We start from the raw sequence: 21,558 nt of genomic DNA, 5'->3' as shown, positions 1-21,558 counted from the left end.
CCCTCAATATATTACTATAATTACTATTATTAGCTGATTTCAGCAGCAAATTAAATATAAGTTGGTTGTTCTGCAACTTCCATGTTTGACTTCTTATAGAACCCTAGGTTTAAAAAAATTCTCATCCTGGAATTTGTTTATTGTGCAATACATTAACTTGTCCAAAGGTCTCCTCTATTGACATGACAAATTTCAGACAGTTGCTCAGAATTATATCCTGTTTAGAAAAAAAAGTTTAGCGCGTGGAAATTGGACAAGTAGTAGTTGGAATAAGTTTTGCTTATTTGACCTCGGTGTTCATTTTAGCTGCAGCTCATCTACCAGCCTTATCAGCTCTCTTTTATTATTGGCCTTTACAATTCTAACAAGCTCCTCATATTCGGTTTCTGTGAACTTCCTGTGATTTTATATGTAACTTGCCAACATTCAAACTCTCTTCTATTCTCATCCTAAAAGCTGTTTTATTACTTTTATTAGTCTCCTTTACTAGTTTAAACTAGAGGGTTTTGTGAACTTACTTGGGAGTCTATCAGCGGTGATTTAAACTTAGCTTTTACACAGCCTTAATTTTTCAACTTCTAGATATATTTTTTCAATTTTTCACTTTTGCATATGCCTTTATAACCTATTTTTGACTGTGGTGAGGGCTGGATACACGTAACAGCCATTCCTGAAGAACAGTGTTTGTACGTCATGTGAATTTTTCCACCATGCTCACAATTGACACCTGCATATTTTGTGCTTTCTTACTTTGCTCCAGTAAAGTAAGAGTCAGGCAGATGAACCACCACAGGTATGACATAGGTGATGAAGTGCTGTAATATTTATCCCAAGTTTCTTCACCTTCATGTTTTGGAGCTAGTGCAGCCTTAGCACTGCACTACTTATATGCATATTCTTCACATTCTTTTTTAGGAATCAAAGAAGGTCCTATAGTCTTAAAATCTGGGCACTTGGAAGTTTATAAACAACAGCTTCATGACTTCACAAAGTGTGACATGGCCTGAGAAGTCTTTTGATCCATTGTCTTTCTGGAAGTACTTCTCGGACCAAAACTTCACCAAAAAAGAAAATCAGCCAAAAAAGCTGGAGATCATAATCATCACTGCACCAGGCAGACTGTCATGATGAACCTATCCTATATCTGTTGACACAGAAAAATCTGAAATGGGAAAATGCTTTCTCAGTTTCAGTTCTCAGGGCACTGGTGCAAGCACCAGACTGTGAGTAGTGCCCTTCGACTTCTCTGTGAACCTCATAGCTTAGCTCCTGCCATGACCACGAGACACTGAAAAGGCCCAGGAAACTGCAAGTAGTTGGGCCAGGTCATCAAAACATTCCCTAAGCAACACTCAGGGAACAGAAATGGGAATAATGAAGCGTTACAGAACTGTTAAGATAAAAGACCTTTTCCTTCCATAGCCTAAACAGGTTTTCCTTGACTGAATATGAAGGTTTATCTGAGAACAACAGCAATTCAAAAGATTTTAAAGAGCATAGGAATCCTTCATAATGATGAAAAATCTACACAGTGCTGTCACACTCCAGTCTCTCCCGCACTTTCCAGTACAGAATATAAAAATACCTGAACATCATCATTATATCACTTCACATGTATTTATAAACACTCTGATATGTGGGGGAGCACTTCATCTTTTCTAAAGGTTGATAAAATATTTTCACTAAGCAACATAAGCACTTTATTTTACATTCATATCATAAATTACTGAAAAAGCTTTTTTTAAAAAATTATTTGGAATAGTTTACTGATACTCAATGTGAGTGTAGCCCAACGCTTGCAAAGACATCTCTGTTCTCTACATCCAGCTGTAGACATCTTAAAATATCCGCAAATACTCTCCAATTAAAAGTACCACATCTTGAAAATTCTGGTATCTGTTAAGATAAGGAAGGCTCAGTTGGAGAAATCAAAGACATGTGAAGTGAGGTGGAGCCACACTTCCTGATGCATACACATGCAAAATGCAAAGGCAGTGTCCCGAGACAATGCCCTGCACAGAGCCCTCACACACCTTGTCTTTATATGGGATCACAGGCTGTGCTGGGTACAGATTCAAAAAAACAATGCCTTTGGAGGAATAAATTATACTTACTGGAAGAGTAACTCTCTTCAAGTGGCATTCGTTCTGCAGTAGTTCATAAATATATTTAGTAATGATCTGGAAGGAAAGAAAAAATATAAATGCCACCAGATACTAAAACACTTTCAATAATGACATATGCAGGCAGACAATTTAAAGGCTAATTGGTTAAATTTCTAAGCACTTGTATATGTTTTGCCATTTTTCTGAATCCTTTACCATATAACTAACTCTAGAACATGGAGTTGTACACTAAAAATTCTCTCTGCTCCACAGAAAAGACTTCTTGCCACTACAATGGAACTGTAACCATACCTGTGAATCCCATCATGCACTGATGTGTAAATAATCAGGTGAATACCAACCTCAAAACTATAGTTTATAACCAATTAATATATACTTGGGGGGGGGGGGGGGGGCATGTAGAAGAAATGCTCCCTTTGTAAAGAAATAGTTTTAAAGTATTTTGTCTAGTAGCAGATTTCTGGAATTCTTTTCCCTCCCGGTTCACTTCATGATTTACATGGAAAGCAGATCTGTAGTCACCCTCAGCTAAGTTACCTTGCCATTTCTACTTACTGAACAGGGGAGGTACAACTCAAAGACTGTTAAATAGAAGAAAACCCCATACAGATTGCCCACTATGGAGGAGTTTACGCCTCTTTTCTCCATGTAGCAATTAAATTGAAATTTCAATCCTGAAACCAAAGGTATCATTTCAGAAAGCAACAAAATGAAGAAAGAAAAAAGCCAAAACCCAAATAAAACACCAAATAAGCCATACAAATAAGTAACCCCTAAACAAAGAGAAACAACATAAAAACCCCAAACAAAACCACAAACCCAAAACAAACCAAAATCCACTCAAAAACAAAACAAAAAAAACCCAAACCAAACACCACACACACACAAAAAAAAAAAAAATCAAAATCCATCTTGTCACAACAAAAGACTTGCCCTCTCAAACATAAAGTTATTCACATTTCAAAGTCTTGCCTACTATCTAGGGACTTTTTTTTTCTGCCTTACATATTTTAAACATGGAGATTCATATGTAAGAATTTTCTAACTATAGTTAATTTGGGAATTAAACTGAAGGACAAACAGGCACTTTGTCCAATTGAGATTGTAAAAGTAGTTTGGAAGTTACTGCGTGGATTTCAATGGCTAAAAGATTTTGAAAAAAAAAAAAAACAAAAGGCAAATTAAAACGGCAATATAAAAGGACTCAAAAAATTTAAGGAACAGTATTCAAATTCCAGAGGACAAGATCTAAGTCTCAGCATATTTATCCAAGAATATCTGGTTACAAACTCAGACAGTATTCTTTAGACCAACACCTCAAGGCCACAATTACATCCATCTGAACCCACAGCATATTAAGCCCCAACAGAAACATAGCTATAACAAAGGTTTCAAGTGATGGTATCTTAACTACACACTATGATCCAAGCAAGTAGGAGCCAGTGTGTCATAAACTTCAAATTTAATTTTTCAAATGCACAATTACAAAAAGAAGTTTCAGTGATGTCCAAAAGTTTTTATTATGTGAGGAAGCACAATATGCAAATGTTCGGAACACATATGAACAAACTGGAGGTGCCAATGAAAGCTAATTAAAAATGTTGGTATATGCCTCTCCTTTCTAAAACTCCAAATCTTTATTAGTATTACAAGAATTCTTTCCAATCCTGTCCAAATACATTTATGGATAGAATTATATTCAAAAAACTTTATGGTTTACCAAAAATCAGTCTTTCTGAACCTTATTATCTACACAGAAACTGCATTTGGAGAAGGAATTCAGCTGCAAGCGATGAGTTGATTTAAGACATGTTTATCCCCAAAGCAGTATGCTAGGAACATGCATACAGTGTAATTTTACCTTCAGGGGTAAAGTTTTTATGGTTCACCGAAATCGACTGCAGTGTAATACCAAGAAGTAAAGCAGTTAACTTCCTGCAGTCTCAAATGCTAATGTTGTATAGACATTAATGTGAGTATAATGATAATATGGCCTACAACATAGAAATTTTGTTTTTAACTCTCAATTCAGGCATCTACTCACTGCTAAAATCACTAAAAAAATACTTGTCAGAGAAAAAAATTGCCACACAGAGAATCTATTTTATACACCACTTGTGAAAGTTTACCCTTTTTGCAGCTGTTTGTATCTATTTCTTCTATTCTTTCTCATTTATTTAGACAGTGTGTCCACAGAGCTGAAATAAACCTTTACTCATTTTTTCCACAGCCCATGTCAATAGGGTTCTCATTCTAACTGACTCTTTATGCACTACTCTAATATAATAAAGAGCAATACAGCCTTGAAAATGAGAGTCTTGAATCAGTAGAACACTGGTGTAGCAAAGACTTAACTTAATGAGTGCTTTCAATAAAAGCAAACATAAAGATACAGTAGGTGGAGGCTCACAGGCAAAGTCTGAGGTTATCATCCTCAGACAGCTCAGCACCTGGATGGCCTGCATTGCCCACAGAGATTTCAGGAAAAATGCCGTTAAAAAATCCCTCAAACAAAACAACCCTAAAATTGCCTCAGTCTCTCTCTCTCTCTATATATATATATATATAGAAGCGTGTCTGTGGATCTGTGCATCTATATACATATGCAGTCACAGAAGCACTTGAGGGTTTTTTTGCAGTAGATCAACATGTTTAGGGATATCCTAGCAATGCCTGTTACACTATCAGTTTTAAATGATGGAAACTGATACACAAAATTTAAGTGCCATCCAAGTCCAAAATTGTCTAGATTTGAAAACATCACTAATGGGCAGACTTCCTGCACTTATCATAGATGTACTAAAAATTTGACAAAATTCTGTCCTGTCTAAGAAAATCTAGCAAAATTCTGTAGTATCTAGGAATATGGGTGCAAGTAATGAAAATGCTATACACCAAACAATATCTTTGGATTTTTATGCTTTTAATGACTTCTTCTGATTTTATGGCTCATGAGTGATTTAAAAAAAAAAATTAAAATATTGTTCCTACAGGAAGCAAAAATAAAAGGAAACTGTGTGATATTGTTTATATAGAACTAGTTAGACTTATTATTTCAAATCTATACTATTTCTACAGCCACAACTTCTGTAAGTAGCAATATTATCTTGTGCATGCTGGTGTTCTATATTTAAGATCTGAAAATTATTGTAGAAACTACTGTAGAATGTTGAGAAGTCTTATGACTTCTTCAAGAGAAGGTGGTTCTGGTTATACCCTCCGAACTCTCCTGGACTAATTATCAGTCAGTCACAGACCTGCTGATCACTGCAGATATATAGTGACAGAGGCTGATCAATTCAGTCCTGCATCAATACATCATCTGAACTATCAAGCAACAAATTGTTCAGATCCAGATGTCCACAAAGCAAACTGTAACACCTAACAGAGAGCCCTACTCATGCCAGTCATGCTAACCTGGGATAGTCACACTTTTTCTAAGGTTCCTGAAACTGGTTAAGGCGTGCCAAAGTTGTAAGCAGTATACTACATTGTAATCAAGGTAATAAGATGGCTGGAGAGCAGGCATCACTGTGTCCAAGACTGCAAAGGAAAAAGAATCAGTAGTAAGACCTGCCCACAGTGTATGAAATTGCCTGGAAAACGGAGAAGAAACTGGTAGTTTTATATTTCTTGTATGAGATACTGAAAACTTACACCTCATATTAGAGTATTTCTGTACTTAATTCACATACAAGTGCTGTCTATCAGGAAAACACATCCCAAATAAGACAAATATCTGAATTTAGAACAGTCAAGGTGTTCTTACCAACTTGAGAGAACTGGAGGAAGTAAAAAAACCAAACCACAAATACCAAAAAATTCCATGCCTTTCATAACCTATTCTGATAGCAAGGGAGAAATCCCTTCCAGTCATGGAAAGCCTAACACTTAGACTGTCCAAATAAAATGCTGCGCTCAAACTGTGTGATAGAAGAAACTTTCATCCCAGAACAAAGGGGTCTCATCTGGAAGGAAACTACATGGCTAATACTTTAAATTGCTCTTGTTGGGCAGAGTAGCCCATGTTCTCCTTTCTCTAAGCCTGAGAAACTTCTGCCCTAAATGAAATCACAGCTATTCTAATTTTGTTGCACTAAAAAAAAATCCCATAACGAAGGCAAGCTGATGAGAACAGACACCACAGCTGAGTAGAACGTATCCCGTGCAGTAAAACCAAGTAGATTATCCTGGGCATATCACAGAATCACACAAAATCACTAGGTTGGACGAGACCTCCAAGATCATGTTGAGTCCAATACTTCAAATATATCCTGGCACTGAGTGCCACAGTCGGTCTTTCTGTAAACTCACCCAGGGACGGTGACTCCAACAATTGCCCCGGCAGATCATTCCAGTACTTTATTATTCTTTCCATGAAAAGCTTTTTCCTAATATCCAACCTGTATGTCCTTTGGCACAGTTTAAGACTGTGTCCTCTTGTTCTCTTAGTTGCCGCCTGGAGAAAGAGACCAACCCCCACCTACCTATAACCACCTTTCACGAAGTATTAAAAGCACAAGTATCTAATCTCTGCTATTATTTCTTTGTTATAGTTTTCCCTCATCTATGGTGGGCAAGGTTGAGAGCCTTAGTATATATGGTTCAGGAGTGGAACCAAACATCAATGCTCACAAATGCCTTTCTGCGGAGCTTAAAATAAGTCAGTCTTGATTTATGTTGGATAAAACAGAGAATCCCTCCAGAAGCACCTTTTCAAAGTGCTAGTGGCCTCAAATATGTAATCTGCAAAGTTTAATAGCCTTAGGGATAATTGGGGGATAGACCTATGTTGTGACCAGTGATGCTTCACATGGATCTGGAAAACAGGCTATTTTAATCACAAAGATATTAAATTTAATGACATCAAAAAGAACAGAGAAGCACATTATCTTACGACAGACCTGAGGTAACCCTTGCATTGCAAAATATTCTACACAATGACAGCAAGATTATAATGCTGCACAGAGTCTGCAGAGCAAAACTGAAACTCCAGGTGGAAACCTAGTTGTAGTACACACAAGCATAATACACATTAATTGTTAAGGTTGTGGCTTCCTGCAAGATATATTATTTTAAGACTATGGTTCATATAGAGGACTTACTTATGGATGTTTTCAACTACCAAAAAGCATTGAAAAAATTTTGTTATCCATCTAATTTGTGAAATCTTTGCAATACAGCATTCTGAAACTACTTGATCAAAAATCAATACCTGTATAGGACCATGTGAAAATAGAAATTAAAGACTAAAAACCAGTGACACCATGTTTAAAGTTACAAAGATCATGAAGGTACTGAAGTCTAAATAAAATTAGAAATGGAGACAAATGAAGTGCAGAGACACTTCAATGCACTAAGTATCGGAGGTCTTTAAACAGAGTCTGGAAAAGAGCGCTGAAAAAAGAATTCCCGCAAAGCAAAAAGGCAATTCCAAAACAACTCAGTTTAAAATAATAGCCCTTGCATTTAAAGTCTGTAATACACTGAAAAAAGCCTTGTGCCACATTCTAAAAACATCAAAAAAACTCAGCATGGCATACATGAGGAAGAGCAGAACTGCAGCTGACCCACTAGTGAACTTTTCCATAACAGAGATTGCAAGGTATACAGACAACAGATCACAACTCAATGACTTGATTAAAAACACCTACATCCTAATCCAGAGGAGCTGCTTCAGCACATACCACACCAAAACGCATGCTGGGACTCAGTGAAGTACACTGAGCCTTGCCCATCAGGTTCCCTTCCCATGCTGTGCTTTACAACCCAAGTCCTCTAAATTCTTTTTTTCTCTTCCCCACGAATGTGCTCCCATTTTCAAAACCAGCCATGGCTACCCACCAGAAGACTACATATACAAATAGAACACCAAGCCAACTGCAGAGAGAAAACAGGAAAAAAGACAAAGTAAATTACTCAAAATCTTGCAAAATGTTTTCTTGAGTGAATTCTCAGCTAAAAACATACTAAAAATATCAGCATAAGCCTGTGTGATTTGTGGCCTTTCTTCTAACCTGGCATCTCTCAGGTGTCACTGGAAATCATTACCATGCAATCAATGGTCATGGATTCACGACAGATGTGAGGAACCCTTAGGCTAGTGCAAACCACAAAGTCTCTTTTGAAGACAATCAATTGGCACATGTCCTCTCTTTCCCCATATGTGCATCCCTCATGGCCAAAATACCAACAACCCTCTCAAATGGCTGGTGTATGGTTAACACACCATAAAGAATAAAGCACATGTGACACAACAAAGGAAAAGGTGCATGAGATAGGCAGACATTACAACCACTCCCATGACAGAGGCTAGATTACAAGACCTAGGAGAAATGATTAGAAGCACAAGCTGTTAACCCAAGCTGTCCACTCCTACACACTTGTAGCAGAGTTTGGGGGGAAAAAAGGAAATGGACCAAACTGCAGATTAAATACATCCTTCTGGTGGACCAGATCCAGCTGGACAGATCTGAGATTTCCCACATCATAGTCCTCATTTACAGATATTCAAAACATAAACAGAAAGCCATCATCACTATTACTACACTTGCTACCACTTTTCACTGCTCCAAAGACTAAACATGAACAGAGACAGAACTATTCTCTCAAAGTTAAGAATGGTTACTTCCCATCACAAGTGAGATGTGTTGGCAACCACACACTTACTTGGTGGATAGGGGCTTCTGCCTCCAAAGATGCCAGCTTGTGAAAAAACACTCATTAAACACTCTGTCAGATCACTATTCAATATTTTTTAAAGAGAGTTCTCCAAGTAAATGAGAGTGAAAAGAGTAAGAGAATCTACTGGCAATAATTTTCATTGCATGTTTTTATGAGTGGCCAGATTTTTCAGAATAATAGAGCTAGTATATTTAAAATTAAGTAGACTTCAGCTAATACAACATAGATGCAATGGCATTTTCCTTTCTCATTGATTTCTTGGATTTTCTTAAGTCATATCATACAATGGGTTAGTACATTATTAGTGTCATTAGTAGTTCATTATTCCTCTGATAACATTCTGAGTCAACTACATTTTAACCTCAGTTTAATCTCCTACATTACAGAAAAAATAGCAAAAAAATGAATTAAAATTATTAGTGATATTTTTGGTTTAGAAATCACTGAAGTCTGACCATTTCTACCCTCTACAGTACGTCACTCAGCCATAACTTCCTATACTTGAAGTGAAGAAAAATGCAAGGGTTTGTTTTCTTGTCTTTAGAGATGCAAAACTAATGTGACCTTAGGTTTATTTATCAACACTCACCCTGTGACTGCACTGAAAATGCAGTTAAAATGTGTAACAGCTGAATATTATCAGTTCTCCTTAGAAATGCACAAATGGACATACAAAAATCAGGCTTTTTTTTTTTTTTTTTTTTTTTTTTTTTTTTTTGTGAAGATGCCTTTTTGACAGAACTTCATACAGTACACCAAGTGATTCACTGTCAGCTCCTCAGACCCCTGAAATAATTTTAACTATTAATTTAGACCAAGTTACAGTCTCTTGAATCTAAGTTTCTCAAAAATGGATTTTTCAAGGGTATAAAAAGGATTCTATTTTCAAATAATTTATATTCAACATAGACTCCTCAGTGCTACTAGCATTTTCTAATAACTTCAAGTACACAGGTTGGAAGTTTTGTGACTTACCTTAAAAACAAACAAATATAAAACACTAGAAGCAATGTCATGACAAGTAATGGATTTTGTTATTTTATAAAATATTATAAAATTTGTCTCCTCATTGGTAATAGGCACCTCAATACAAAAAGAGAAAACAAGCACAAGAGGGAAACAATCTCTACATACAGCAGTCTACCCACAATGTTTTTGCAGTGTAAAAGCAATAATGTTCAGTCAAACAAATACAAAATGACCTTCAACTGACTACCCTACAACAAATTTCAAGTGGTGGGAGTGACCTGAAGCTTGCTATTGTGGCTGCCATAGCCTTGGTTGAATGAGCTTTATTTTGACCCTGAGGTGACAAACCAGCCAATATGTACTAAAGAGAGATGAAACAAACATTTTGACACACTCCTCTTGGATAGACTTACCTAAGAACTGGGACAAAAAGAAAAAAAACAACAACACAAAACCAAACAAAACAACAACAACAACAAAAACAAACCACCAATCCAAATCCTCCAAAAACAAACAAACAGAAACCAACCAAACAAAAAAAAAACCCTTCATCATCACCATTCCAGAACAAAAGATCCTAGAAGCTGAATGGACTTTCTAAAGCCTCAGTTCGTTGTAGGCTAAAAAAGATTAAAAAATCAGGGAGAGAGAAACAAAATCAATAGCATTTTAAAAATCCACAAAGACCTCACTTGGATTATAGTGTGGGAGAACAACTCATTAAGATGGAACTGACATTATCTCTATGTAGTTTCTTGTGTTTTCTACTGAAAGCAATTCAATTCAACCTTCATAGACAGTTGTGATATTCTGTATTTTGAGCTGACTGATCACAACTAGGATCTCAAGGTCTTTTGAGAGAATTAAATGAAAGACAACAGGGATTTGTCATGAATGCAGCACACTCTGTTGACGCGATTTGACCCAATGTTTCATTACATGGTCTTTGCTGACACCTGTTGGTTTATTTTTTGTTTTCCTTTTTTTTTTCTTTTTAGAGAGAAGCATCTCTAATTTTAGAAACCACTTGAAAATTATTTGGCTAATTACTAAGTCCATCTTATGGAAATTCTCAGGATTTTTTTAAATATACATATATATGCATACATACATATCAATATTTAAGCAGATGATTCAGTCAAGCACCTTGCACTACAAGCAATTAAACGTCAGCAGAAAGCAAGACCCCTGTCCCAAGCTGAGAGAAGAAACACAATGATTAAAAATTTGCAAAAAAACCCAGGAAACTAAAAAAAGCTCAAAAGTTTAACAGCGGAAGAAATTTAAATTAACATTATGAATAGAATTTAATATTTCAATCCTATCTATATAGCTACAACTATGTTATCTCTAAATTTCATTGTAGAGATGAGTTATGAAAAGAGATCTGGAAGAAAGAGCAATTTTGATTTTTCCAACTAATATGGAAAAAACAGACTGTTTAGATGGTGAGCCAGTGCTATAGTTTTAAAAGGTTAAAAATCCATGCCAAAACCAACTGATGTATCAGATTAACATTATTAAAGCACACCAGCTTTTGTAGTCACATACAAAAAAGCCAGTGACATGTCATGCATCATCTATTTCTGCCACCATTCACTGCTTAGCAGAAATGACCAGATAAATATTCACAAATAGACTGAAGGATTAATTATATGTAAATCCAGGGAGAACTCTAAATAACACCTTCTTTTCCTAGCAAGATGTCTTCACTATTTCACCTCTGTGCTCCATAACACCAGTGGGTCAAAATAAACAGGATTTACTTAATTTTACCAGAAAAGGAGCCTTTTTCTCGAGGCTAAACAACCCCAGATCCTTCAGAAGCTCCTCATAGGACTTCCGGTGATGCTAAAAACCTTTAGGCATCCACAACCTCCCACAGACTTGCAAACATCTAAGTGGCACAGCCGGTCACTACCTACCTCCTCCAGGATTACAGGGCATCTACTCTGCGCCCCGTCCCTGTCTACCAGCTCAGGAAGCTAGTTGTCCTGAGGATAATCTGCTGAAAACTGAAAGATGAGGACTCATTCCTTGTCTTTGTTGACTGTTTTCAGCTCCCAGCATTCAATAAAGAATGGAAGTCTTTTTATTTGGTCCTTTTTTTGTTAATGTATTTATAAAAACACTTGTTACTATCCTTTACAGAAGTGGCCAGATTAACTTCTAACAGAGCTTCTGCCTCTCTGATTCTCTTTCTGCATGACCTAACAACATCCTTGAACACTCCTCAGCTGCCCACTCCTTTTTCAACTCTCTCTTTTTTCCCAAGTTCCTGTGAAAGCTCTGTGCTCAGCCAGGCCAGTCTTCCCTGCTGGCTTTTCTTTTGGCACATAGGGACAGCCTGCTCCTGCACCTTCAGGATTTCTTAAAGTATGTCCACCTTCCTGGACCACTCTGTTTTTAAGGGCTACTTCCCAGGGAACTTTCTCAATCAGTCCTATGAATAGGACAAAGTCTGTCCTCTGGAAAAACAAGACAAAAATTTTGTTGAAGCCTCTCCTTACTTCACCAAGAATTAAAAACTTTATCATTTTGTGGTTGCTGTGCCCAAGATGGGCATTCTGACCACCACATCTCCCACCAGCTCCTCTCTGTTTGCAAACAGCAGGTCTAGCAGAGCCCCACTCCTGGCAGGCTCGCTCACCACTGTGACAAGAAGTTCTCCTCCATGCATTCCAAGAACCTCCTAGACTGCCTCTTTTCCACTGTGTTGAGTTCCCAGCAGATACCTTGCAGGTTAAATCTCCTGCAAGAACAAGGGCTGTCGATCTTGAAACATCCTCCAGCTGCTTATACAATAATCTCCTCATCCTGGTTGAGTATTCTATCAGACTCCCACCAGGATTTCAGCCTTCTTGGCCTTTCCCTGATTCTTACCCGTGGCACTTGATCTTATTAATTTCAAGTTCCATGGTGTCCAGAGCCTCCCTAACATACAGAGCCACCCTTCCACCTCTTCTCCCTCTGCTGTCTCTTGTGAAGAGCTCGTAGCCATCCACTGCAGTGCTCCAGCCCTGTGAGCCACCCCACCATGTTTCTGTGATGGTGACTGTGTCATCACTTTCCTGCACTCTCCATACCTTCCAGCTCCTCATTTGTTACCCACACTGTGTGCATCAGTGTATGTGCACTTCAGCTGGGCTGCTGATTTCACCTGACTTGGCTTACCACCCTCGGGCTCAGCTCCAGAGTGCCTGGTTTCATCCCCTTCCCCCTTCAAACCTGGGTTAAAGCCCTCTCAATCAGCCCTGCAAACTCACAGGCCAGAATCCTTTTGCTCTTGTTAGACAGATGGAGCCCATCTGACTCAAATAGGCCTGGTGTTGTAAAAATTGCCCATGGTAGAAAAACCAAAATTCCTCTAATGGCATTAGCCCATAAGCCATTCATTGATAATGTGGGTTTTCCTACTCCTTTTATCGTTCACCCCTGCTCCTGAAGGAAATAGGCAGAGCCACATCTGTGCTCCTGCCCCACCAACCCATCAATCCAGAACCCTCATGTCCTTTTAAATGACCCTGGTACCCTTCTTGTCAATCTCATCACTGCCAACTTGGACAAGAAGCAGCGGGTAATAATCAGAGGGCTGAATTAGTTCAGGGAGTCTCCTGGTCATACCCCATACCTGGTCCCCAGGAAGGCTGCAGACTTCCCTGTGGGATGGGTCTGGTTGACATACAGGGCTCTCAGTTCCCCTCAGGAGTCACCTACAACAACTACTTGTCCTTTATTTCCTGAGGCTGTGATCATCTGACAGACGAAGCACACCTGGGAGACCCTCCGGACAGATTTTTTTGTTTACCATCATCTGCCTGAGCCTCTAGACCCAGAGTCTCATAGCTATTCTGTAAGGGCACCTGGGAAGGTGATGGGGGTCAGCATGCAATTTTCGTACCTCTCTGAGTAGGTACCCATTTCCATTCCCTCCATCTGCAAGGCCTCCTTCTGCCTGACTGTAAGAGGGACAGGGCTCCTCTGACTCCTGCTGACCTTCTCTCAGGGTTGCAAGGCTGTGACTCCACCAGTCGGCTTCTGTTTTGCTCTCCCTTATACTCCTTAGCCTTTCCATTTCTTGCTTAAGCCCTGCCACCAGACAGAGCAGATCATTCACCGGCTCACACTCAACACTCACTTTTGCACTGTCCTCGTGTACTGCTCCCAGGCTGACACTGCCTGCAGCCAGGGGTCTGGACAGCTGTGTCCTTCTTGGAGGGTTCTGTTTGTCTTAGCACACTCCTGCTGACAGCAGCAGCAATGACCATTTGCAAACCGTTGCTTGGGGTGGGGGGGACGACGGGACACCCCCCCCCCCCCCAAAACCCCACAAGACGAAACAAAAACAAACAAACAAAAATCCCAAAAAAACCACAAACAAACAAGAAGCATGCCACAACCAGCCAAAAGACACAATCCGTCACACAAAGCACCCTTCATCCAACTGCCCGTGGAAACTGCGCGCAAACTGCTGTGCCACGCCCTCACTGGCATGTCGAGCCCGCTTGTGCTTTACGGTTCCCAATGCTCCCTAGAGTCTCTTCTAAATCGCCTGCAAATGGCCTGGAGATCACCCCTTGCTCGACTGAATGCTCCTTTTAATAATCAGCCAAATAATCGTGGTTTTGCTGGGTAGAGAAATGAGTGCTATGGCTTCTTCTGCTATTTCTGCTGCTGGGTAATGTGCCTTATTTTCCCAACACACTATTCTTAAAATTGTGACTTGCAATGCGGGATATCAACAGCATCTGCACTCCTGAATATTGCAAATCTTCCCAAGAATGTGTTCCTGTAATCTAAGTTAGGATATTTTCTGTTACTGAATGTAGCCTTTCTAAAAAAATATTAAATGGCACTAAAAATGCACATCAACCTTCACTTTCCACTCCTAATCACCTTATTCTTTACTTAATTTGTGTTCATTTTGCCCATATTATCTCTAGGGTTACAGGCTATTTTTAAGTCCAAAATTACTAATAGGTCATACTAATATCATCAAACAAATTCTACTTTCTAGTCTATCTGACAATATCCTCAATTGGTTTCCTGTGAAGGTGGAAAGGTACACCCAAAAAACTGAAACTAGAAAAATGTAGTGAACATTTCACCAAAAAGTATAACCTTCTAAAAGACAGTTGAAGGAAAGAAAAATGTATTTTAATTCTTAGGCTGACTGTGAACTGATATCAGATTTGTCTTACAGAAAGACAAGTGAATATCATCTTACGGATTTACTTTGAAATGACACAGTCATACAGTATGTATATATAGGAAGATCTGTTCCAGAAAGAAATATTAATTACGTACTTTATTAATTAGCAGTTTTAGCTTACTCATGGAGAACTGATAAAACCTGAAGCCATGTACTTGCAACTTTGTATGCACCTTGATACCTCCCAGAAGCTGAATTCAACTTATTCAAGTTTCAACTGCTGTGAAAATTATTTTAATTTTATTTACCCATAACCACATACAACTGGAACTAATTTTTGTATACTAGACTACTGAGACCAAGAGCACTGAACTATGCTGGTATCTGTAAGAATTTATTAGACTTTTCACTTCATGTTTAATCCTTACGTAGTCCTAGCAAAGTAGCATCCAATGATCCCTGACATTCCCAAAATACTTCAGAAAGAAGAGATGCAACACTGTAAACTTAACAGTAGATCAAAATTCAGGACAAACAAGAGCTCTGTTCCTGGCTGATAACTGTGAATATAAGCTCATGTTATCAAACAAGCTGTTTCCTTTTCTACTGCTATAAACTGATTTCAAGGCACACAACCCTCTGAAGATGCACTTTTGCTAAACATGATAGAATTGAATAGCGGTATACGCACTATCAGGAAATACCTTTCCAAATTCATCATGACACTTCTTGAAAACTCAGTTGGTGGAAGGTAATATATACTTTGAAACCAAAACCTTCATAGAATCACAGAATAAGCTGAGTTAGAAGGGATCCATGAAGATCATCGAGTCCAGTTCCTGTTCCTCCATTGGACAGCCTAAAGATTCACATCATGTCTCCAAGAGTGTTGTCCAAATGCTTCTTCAATTCATATAGCCTTGGTGCTGTGACCACTTCCCTGGGAGCCTGTTCCAGTGTCCAACCACCCCTGGGTGAAGAAATTTTTACCAGTATTTAACTTGAAGCTTCCTCAACTCAACTTCATGTTGTTTGCTTGTGTCCTGTTGCTGGTAGACAAGAATGCGTGGGAAATGGATTTGTAGACCATTTTCAAAGCCTTACAGAAGGCTCACATAATCTTGTGCATCTGAATGAAACCTTTGAGATAAAGTATGCTGACTTAGAAAGGCCACAGAATAAGACAGACATTGTTGAAAGTGAAATGGAACTAGAAATAAGTTTCAAATGACGACCTTGTTAATAGACTAGATATTCTGGAGAAACAGAACTATGAAAGATGTATTGTAGCAAGACCCACATTGGGTATTTTAATAGGTGGTTGGCTTAGAAGCATTTAGCAGCACTGTGTGGCAGAAGCCGTTTGGCAAAAAATGCTAATAATGTATTGTAGTTAGGAAATAGCTTGGCTTCTGATTGTGATGGTGTGAATTGTAACATCTATATTGTCTCACCCTTCACATGAGACTGAAAATGGAATAAAAGTTTTTAAAATGGCTCTCAAGAGCCCCATCTCTGGATGAGAAAGAGTTTTTCTGACAGAACAAAGAAGTCAGTTCTCATCCCTCTGCTTCCCCCTGTGAAGATGTAGAGCACATGACGAGGTCTTGCCTCAGTCTCCTCCAGGCTAAACAAACCAAGTGATCTCAGCCACATCTTGTACGGCTTCCCCTCCTGATCGTTCACCATCCTCAAGGCCCTCCTTTTGCTAATAGCTTAATGTCTTTTTCATATTATGGTACCCAAAACTGCACATAATACTCAAAGTGAGACCACCCCCACGCAGAGCAGAGCAGGGCACTGACTGGCTGGCACTGCTGGGCCTGATGCTCCCAGCTGCCAGGGCACATTGTTAACTGATACGCAGCACGGCACTAACAAAAAACCCAAATCCCTTTCCACAGCACTGCTTCCCAGCCTCTTGTTCCCTAGTCTGTACACACAACCAGGTTTGTCCCATTGAGCTTGAATAACAGAGGAATCTGGGAATAAGTGGCAGGATCCATACCAACAGGACCACCTAAAAGAAGCATGGCTTTGAAATTTAAAGTGCATACACTTTAAATTAAACAAGCTCTCACTGAAGGATGAGCTTATCCTGATTTCTTGAAGACCTGTATTTTGGAACCTGAAACATGCAGACCCTTATAAGTTTTTCTAGTAAAGACATGGGTTGCTAAGTAGTTGTGGTTTTGCTTTCCTAGTTGCTTTCTCTCACGTGCTTACCCTCAGGTTAGAAACCACTGTTGTAAAGGACACATACTGAAAGCTGCATAAGAACACTAGTCCTGACCAAACCTACAAACTCTCTGTAGAGTTTTAGAGCTAGGTATTGGGACCAGTTGTAAGGCCTTCTTAAATGTTTACTTCACTCAGAGCAGGAGCTTGAAACTACTTTTCCCATAATTAAGGCTAAGGTCAAAACTGACAGCATGTAGAAAGCACAGATGTTTGGTACCAAAATGGAAAGAAGACAGCTGCACATGAAGAGCTTTGAAACTTCACAGAGTTTAAATATTATCATGAACTGGCATAAAAGTAGGCCAGTGTTGCCTAGAGCAATTAATTCTTTTGAATTTAACTATGGAGCAAGGGATTAAAACAAGTGTTCTTTTTTCTCTCTATGTCACATTCTGACTGTAACAGTCTTGACAATCGGTACCCTTCCACAGAATTAGGTAACAGCTACAGAAGATTTGTGGTGCTTCTTCTGAAGTTTTCATACAAACTTCACAAAACTTAAGTGAATCATTATATATGACCACCTCACAAAACTTGAAAACCAGCATATTTTCTGCCCTAGAAGTCAGCTTCACAGTCATAGTATAAGCCTAGCTCCATCTACCATGGTTAGCTCTCGCACTTCACAGGAGTAAGTTTCTTCTAGATCTCCTTTATACCTGGAAGCTCCACCAGCTCCACCAGAGTATGCAGACAGACCTGTAAGCTATAATAATGGTTAGGATGTTCCTGCTTAAAGGCAGTCTGCATATTTTTAGCTGATCAGGCTGATGTAACTTTGCAACTTAACAAATTATTTCTATTAAGGACTGACACAACTGATACAGCTTTACTGAGAATATCACTGCTCTGCTAAATGTTAATAAAATATTCCCAGAAAAATTAAATGTATAGGAATCTTATTGAAAATACAGAAAGCATAGAAGTCTTCATCACATAAAAGCTGAAAATTCTGTGAAAGAGAACAAGCTCTTCTAGAGTTCTGCAGCTGAAAATAAACATATTTTAGAAGAGCCGCTTGATGACAGCAGTAAATTTAAATATCTGTTTTTCAAAAAACTCATGCTGAAAAAGTAGGAAAACACTTGATCTTTCGTGGAAGCTTTTAAGATCACTAATAGAAACATGACCTAAACATTCACAAGAGAAAGGTGCACCAATTGTTTCATCACACATACTGATTGTTGTTCTGCCTAAGCACTACTTAAATACGTCTTCATTCTTCTTACATAGTTGTCAAAAAAACGTTTTTTCACCACTCCTTGAACAGAAAACAAGGCAACTAGCTACCATTTTGCTTCCTTGCTGTAAAATCTCTGCTGATTTTGACATTTCCTACTGTGCTCACTCTCTTTAAATAGAAACAATTATTAAGTCCAATGAAAATTCAACTTCATTATGTGCAATAAATTTTGGGTTTTTTCCAAACGGCAAAAAAAAAAGAAAAAGAAAGAAACGCATACATATAGGTAGATTAGCTTTAGCTTTAATTTAAGCTACATCAAAATGGCTGGTACAGAAGTTTATTAAGAATTGGAAGTTCAAACTTTTGCATGTAAACTCAGAATGGCAAGAATGGTTCTAATTGAACTAAAGCTGCTGAAGGTTTTATTTATAAAAAGCTCATGATGAACTCATTGAAACACTCCCCCTACTCCAATTTTTGTCTTTTTTTTAACAATTAGTACCATTCTTTGAATTGCAGCAACTTACAAGTGCTTTATAAACAACCATCTGCCTTACTGTATCTTTTCTGCTTTTCACTGTTTATCAATTTAAAAATGTAAAACACATTTATCAACAATGTAAAAAACTCCCATCTGGGTTTATGAGATGCTCATCATCTCTTTCCAGAATCATGCTAACAACAATTATAAAACTATCTGGACCTTTCGAGATCTGTCATGTTACTCTGACAAACCAACCTACTGCAAATTGCTGCCTGCAAACTAGAAGAGTTCACTGAAGCACATCTGACATAATCATTCCACTAAAAAGTCTTCACCAGAACACCAGACTTTGAAAGCTGATTTAGCATATGCAAATGAATATACTGCATGTAGTGAAGATTCATATTTAAATTTCTGTAGGTACTATTAAGTAGTCCTGAATCTTAGCTGTCCATTTACTTCACTCAGAAAAAAGAAATACTGAAAATTAACACACGGTTTAAAGCTCAAATCTTCATAAAATTACAAAGACTGTACACATATAATTTAAATTTTTTTCAGCTGACTCCACTAGCTTTCTCTATTATCAAAAATATTGATTCAAAAATGGGAAAAGTAAAAGGACCAGAACTTTCTAGAAATTTATTACTTAGAGCTTAGGAACTACTATTAGAGAGAAATTCATTATCATGCCCCAATTTTAGTTGCTTTACCTCATTTGTTTAAAGTTGTCTTTGCCATTTTTCTGTTTCACACTCACCTAGCAAAAATTGAAAATAATCAAACCAGTACAAAAAAACCCCCCTCCTTTAACAAATAGGGCATGGATTCTTAAGCTACTGCATTTATAACTGCCCTTACTGTCCATAAAGTGACATGACTCATTTAGACTCTTCCTTCAACTGCTACACTCAAGGTTCTCTGTTCCATACAGATTCCTCTCTGTGTTGTAAGAAATGAGATCACACATTCACATATTTTAAAGACCCTGGCTAATCTCTCTCTTCTGCCTACCTTTGTATTCTTGTCCAAACACTGCCACTCTAAATTTTTCTGTGACATTGACTCCACTGGAAAATTTTGCTAAAGTAAAAAACCTTCTGCAATATTCATTAGTAGATGAGTGTCCTGGTCTGGCCAGGACAGAGTTAATTTTGCAGTAGCCCAGAGCGGGCATGGCTGGGACCCAGAAGTTTTTCTACATCACCTCACATCATTGCTAGGCCACCTGGAGGGGACCCTCCTCCAGGGAGAAGGGGTCTTGTCTGATTAGGGTACCATGGCTGCCATGGTTGGGCTCCACAGTGACCATTTTACATGTAAATCACTCTTTCTCTTTTGCAAACTTTTGTTATTAATACTACTGCTGTTATTCTATATTAAAATAAAACAAAAAACTGCTATTTTTTTGCCTGTTGCTATTCAATTTCTTCGGTAAACTGTTATATTTTTTCACTTATATCTACTCATATTAATTTCTCCTTTATTGGTTAAATTAAGGGCAGGTAACTCATTTTAGAGTGTCCCTCGTAAATTATATTAAAACAAGACAATAATTATAACTAAATGAGCTACACGTCTGCTTTCCATTATAACAAAACTGTTCTAAAATTAATCTTACTTATATATACTTAAAAACACTGATGACTCAGTGTCATTTCATTCAAATCTGTTCCATGGGGTCTATCAGCAAGAACCTGGATTACCCACACCTTCAAGGGTGAGCTGTAACTGAGGGTATTTCAAGGATCCAAAAAGGGCATTGTTGGGCTTTTGGGAGAGCTGCTGCAGAGACAGAGGAAGTCAGACAGCTGAATGCCTCGCCTGGTCTGTCAGAGGATCCATCTGCTGAGGGTTGAAGAACAACAGGCACCAACCACTACCACAGCAGTGCACCGTCAACAACACCATGCCAGCCAGGACTCTGAACTCCAGCCATGAGATGGGTGCTGGAGAGCCAAGGAGTGGCCAGCAAGACTCACTCACTGTTTTGTAGTCCCACACAGCCCATGTGTAAGTCCAGTGGAGACTGAGAGTGGCCTATCATGGCCTAAAGGAAGTCACACCACCACTGAGCCCTGTGTCAGACATGCTGGAACTTCAGCATGAATTGGAGTCCAAGGCAGAAAAGTGGTACCACCACTGACATTGCAAATGTGCTCTTCTCCTTATCTTTAGCCATGAGCGCAGCCCACAGTTTGCTGTCACCTAGAAGGACATTAAGTAAACCTGGAACTGGCTGTGCAAAGGGTGGAAACCTAGGCCCACTATTTGCCTTGGACTGACCCAGACTGCACTGCAAAGGGGTGAAGCTCCAGAACACTTACATTAATGATATAATCACATGGGGGAACACAGCAGAGTTTGTGAGGAAGTAGAGAACATAATCCAAATCCTTCTGAAGGCTGCATTTGTTGTGAAGCAAAGTAAGGTCAAGGGACCTGTCCAGGAAATTCCTTTTTTGAGAGTAAAATGGTAAGACGGACATCACTGGATTTCAATGGACATGGTCAACCAAGTCACAGCTATGTCCCTGCAAACCAGAAAGAAGGAATCACAGGCTTTCTTATATGTTGTGGGTTTTTGGAGGATGCATATTCCAGATTACATCATTGTCCAGGTAGAGAAGCTGGCTGTAAAAGACTGAGTAGATACACACACACCCAGGAGTTGGGCTACTGAAGAGCATTTCAAGAATGGACAGGTGGACTGGGCT

At 38.6% G+C, this 21,558-nt stretch overlaps 1 protein-coding gene across 5 annotated transcripts in view; it reads right to left on the bottom strand.

Annotated features, from left to right (window-relative positions):
- ARB2A (ARB2 cotranscriptional regulator A) overlaps positions 1-21,558 on the bottom strand; it is a 173,279-nt gene that overhangs the window by 118,326 nt on the left and 33,395 nt on the right. For 4 of the 5 annotated variants that reach the window (XM_066339810.1, XM_066339811.1, XM_066339813.1 and 1 more), the window contains one exon: positions 2,115-2,180. The exons of the other annotated variant lie outside the window; for it this stretch is intronic. In XM_066339810.1, the coding sequence (XP_066195907.1) occupies positions 2,115-2,180 (66 nt within the window). The remainder of the gene's footprint in view (positions 1-2,114; positions 2,181-21,558) is intronic. 5 annotated transcript variants of the gene reach the window in all.

This window comes from Sylvia atricapilla, chromosome Z (genome assembly GCF_009819655.1).
Source record: "Sylvia atricapilla isolate bSylAtr1 chromosome Z, bSylAtr1.pri, whole genome shotgun sequence".
Classification (NCBI taxonomy): domain Eukaryota; kingdom Metazoa; phylum Chordata; class Aves; order Passeriformes; family Sylviidae; genus Sylvia; species Sylvia atricapilla.
This window is presented reverse-complemented; position numbering and strand designations above follow the sequence as displayed.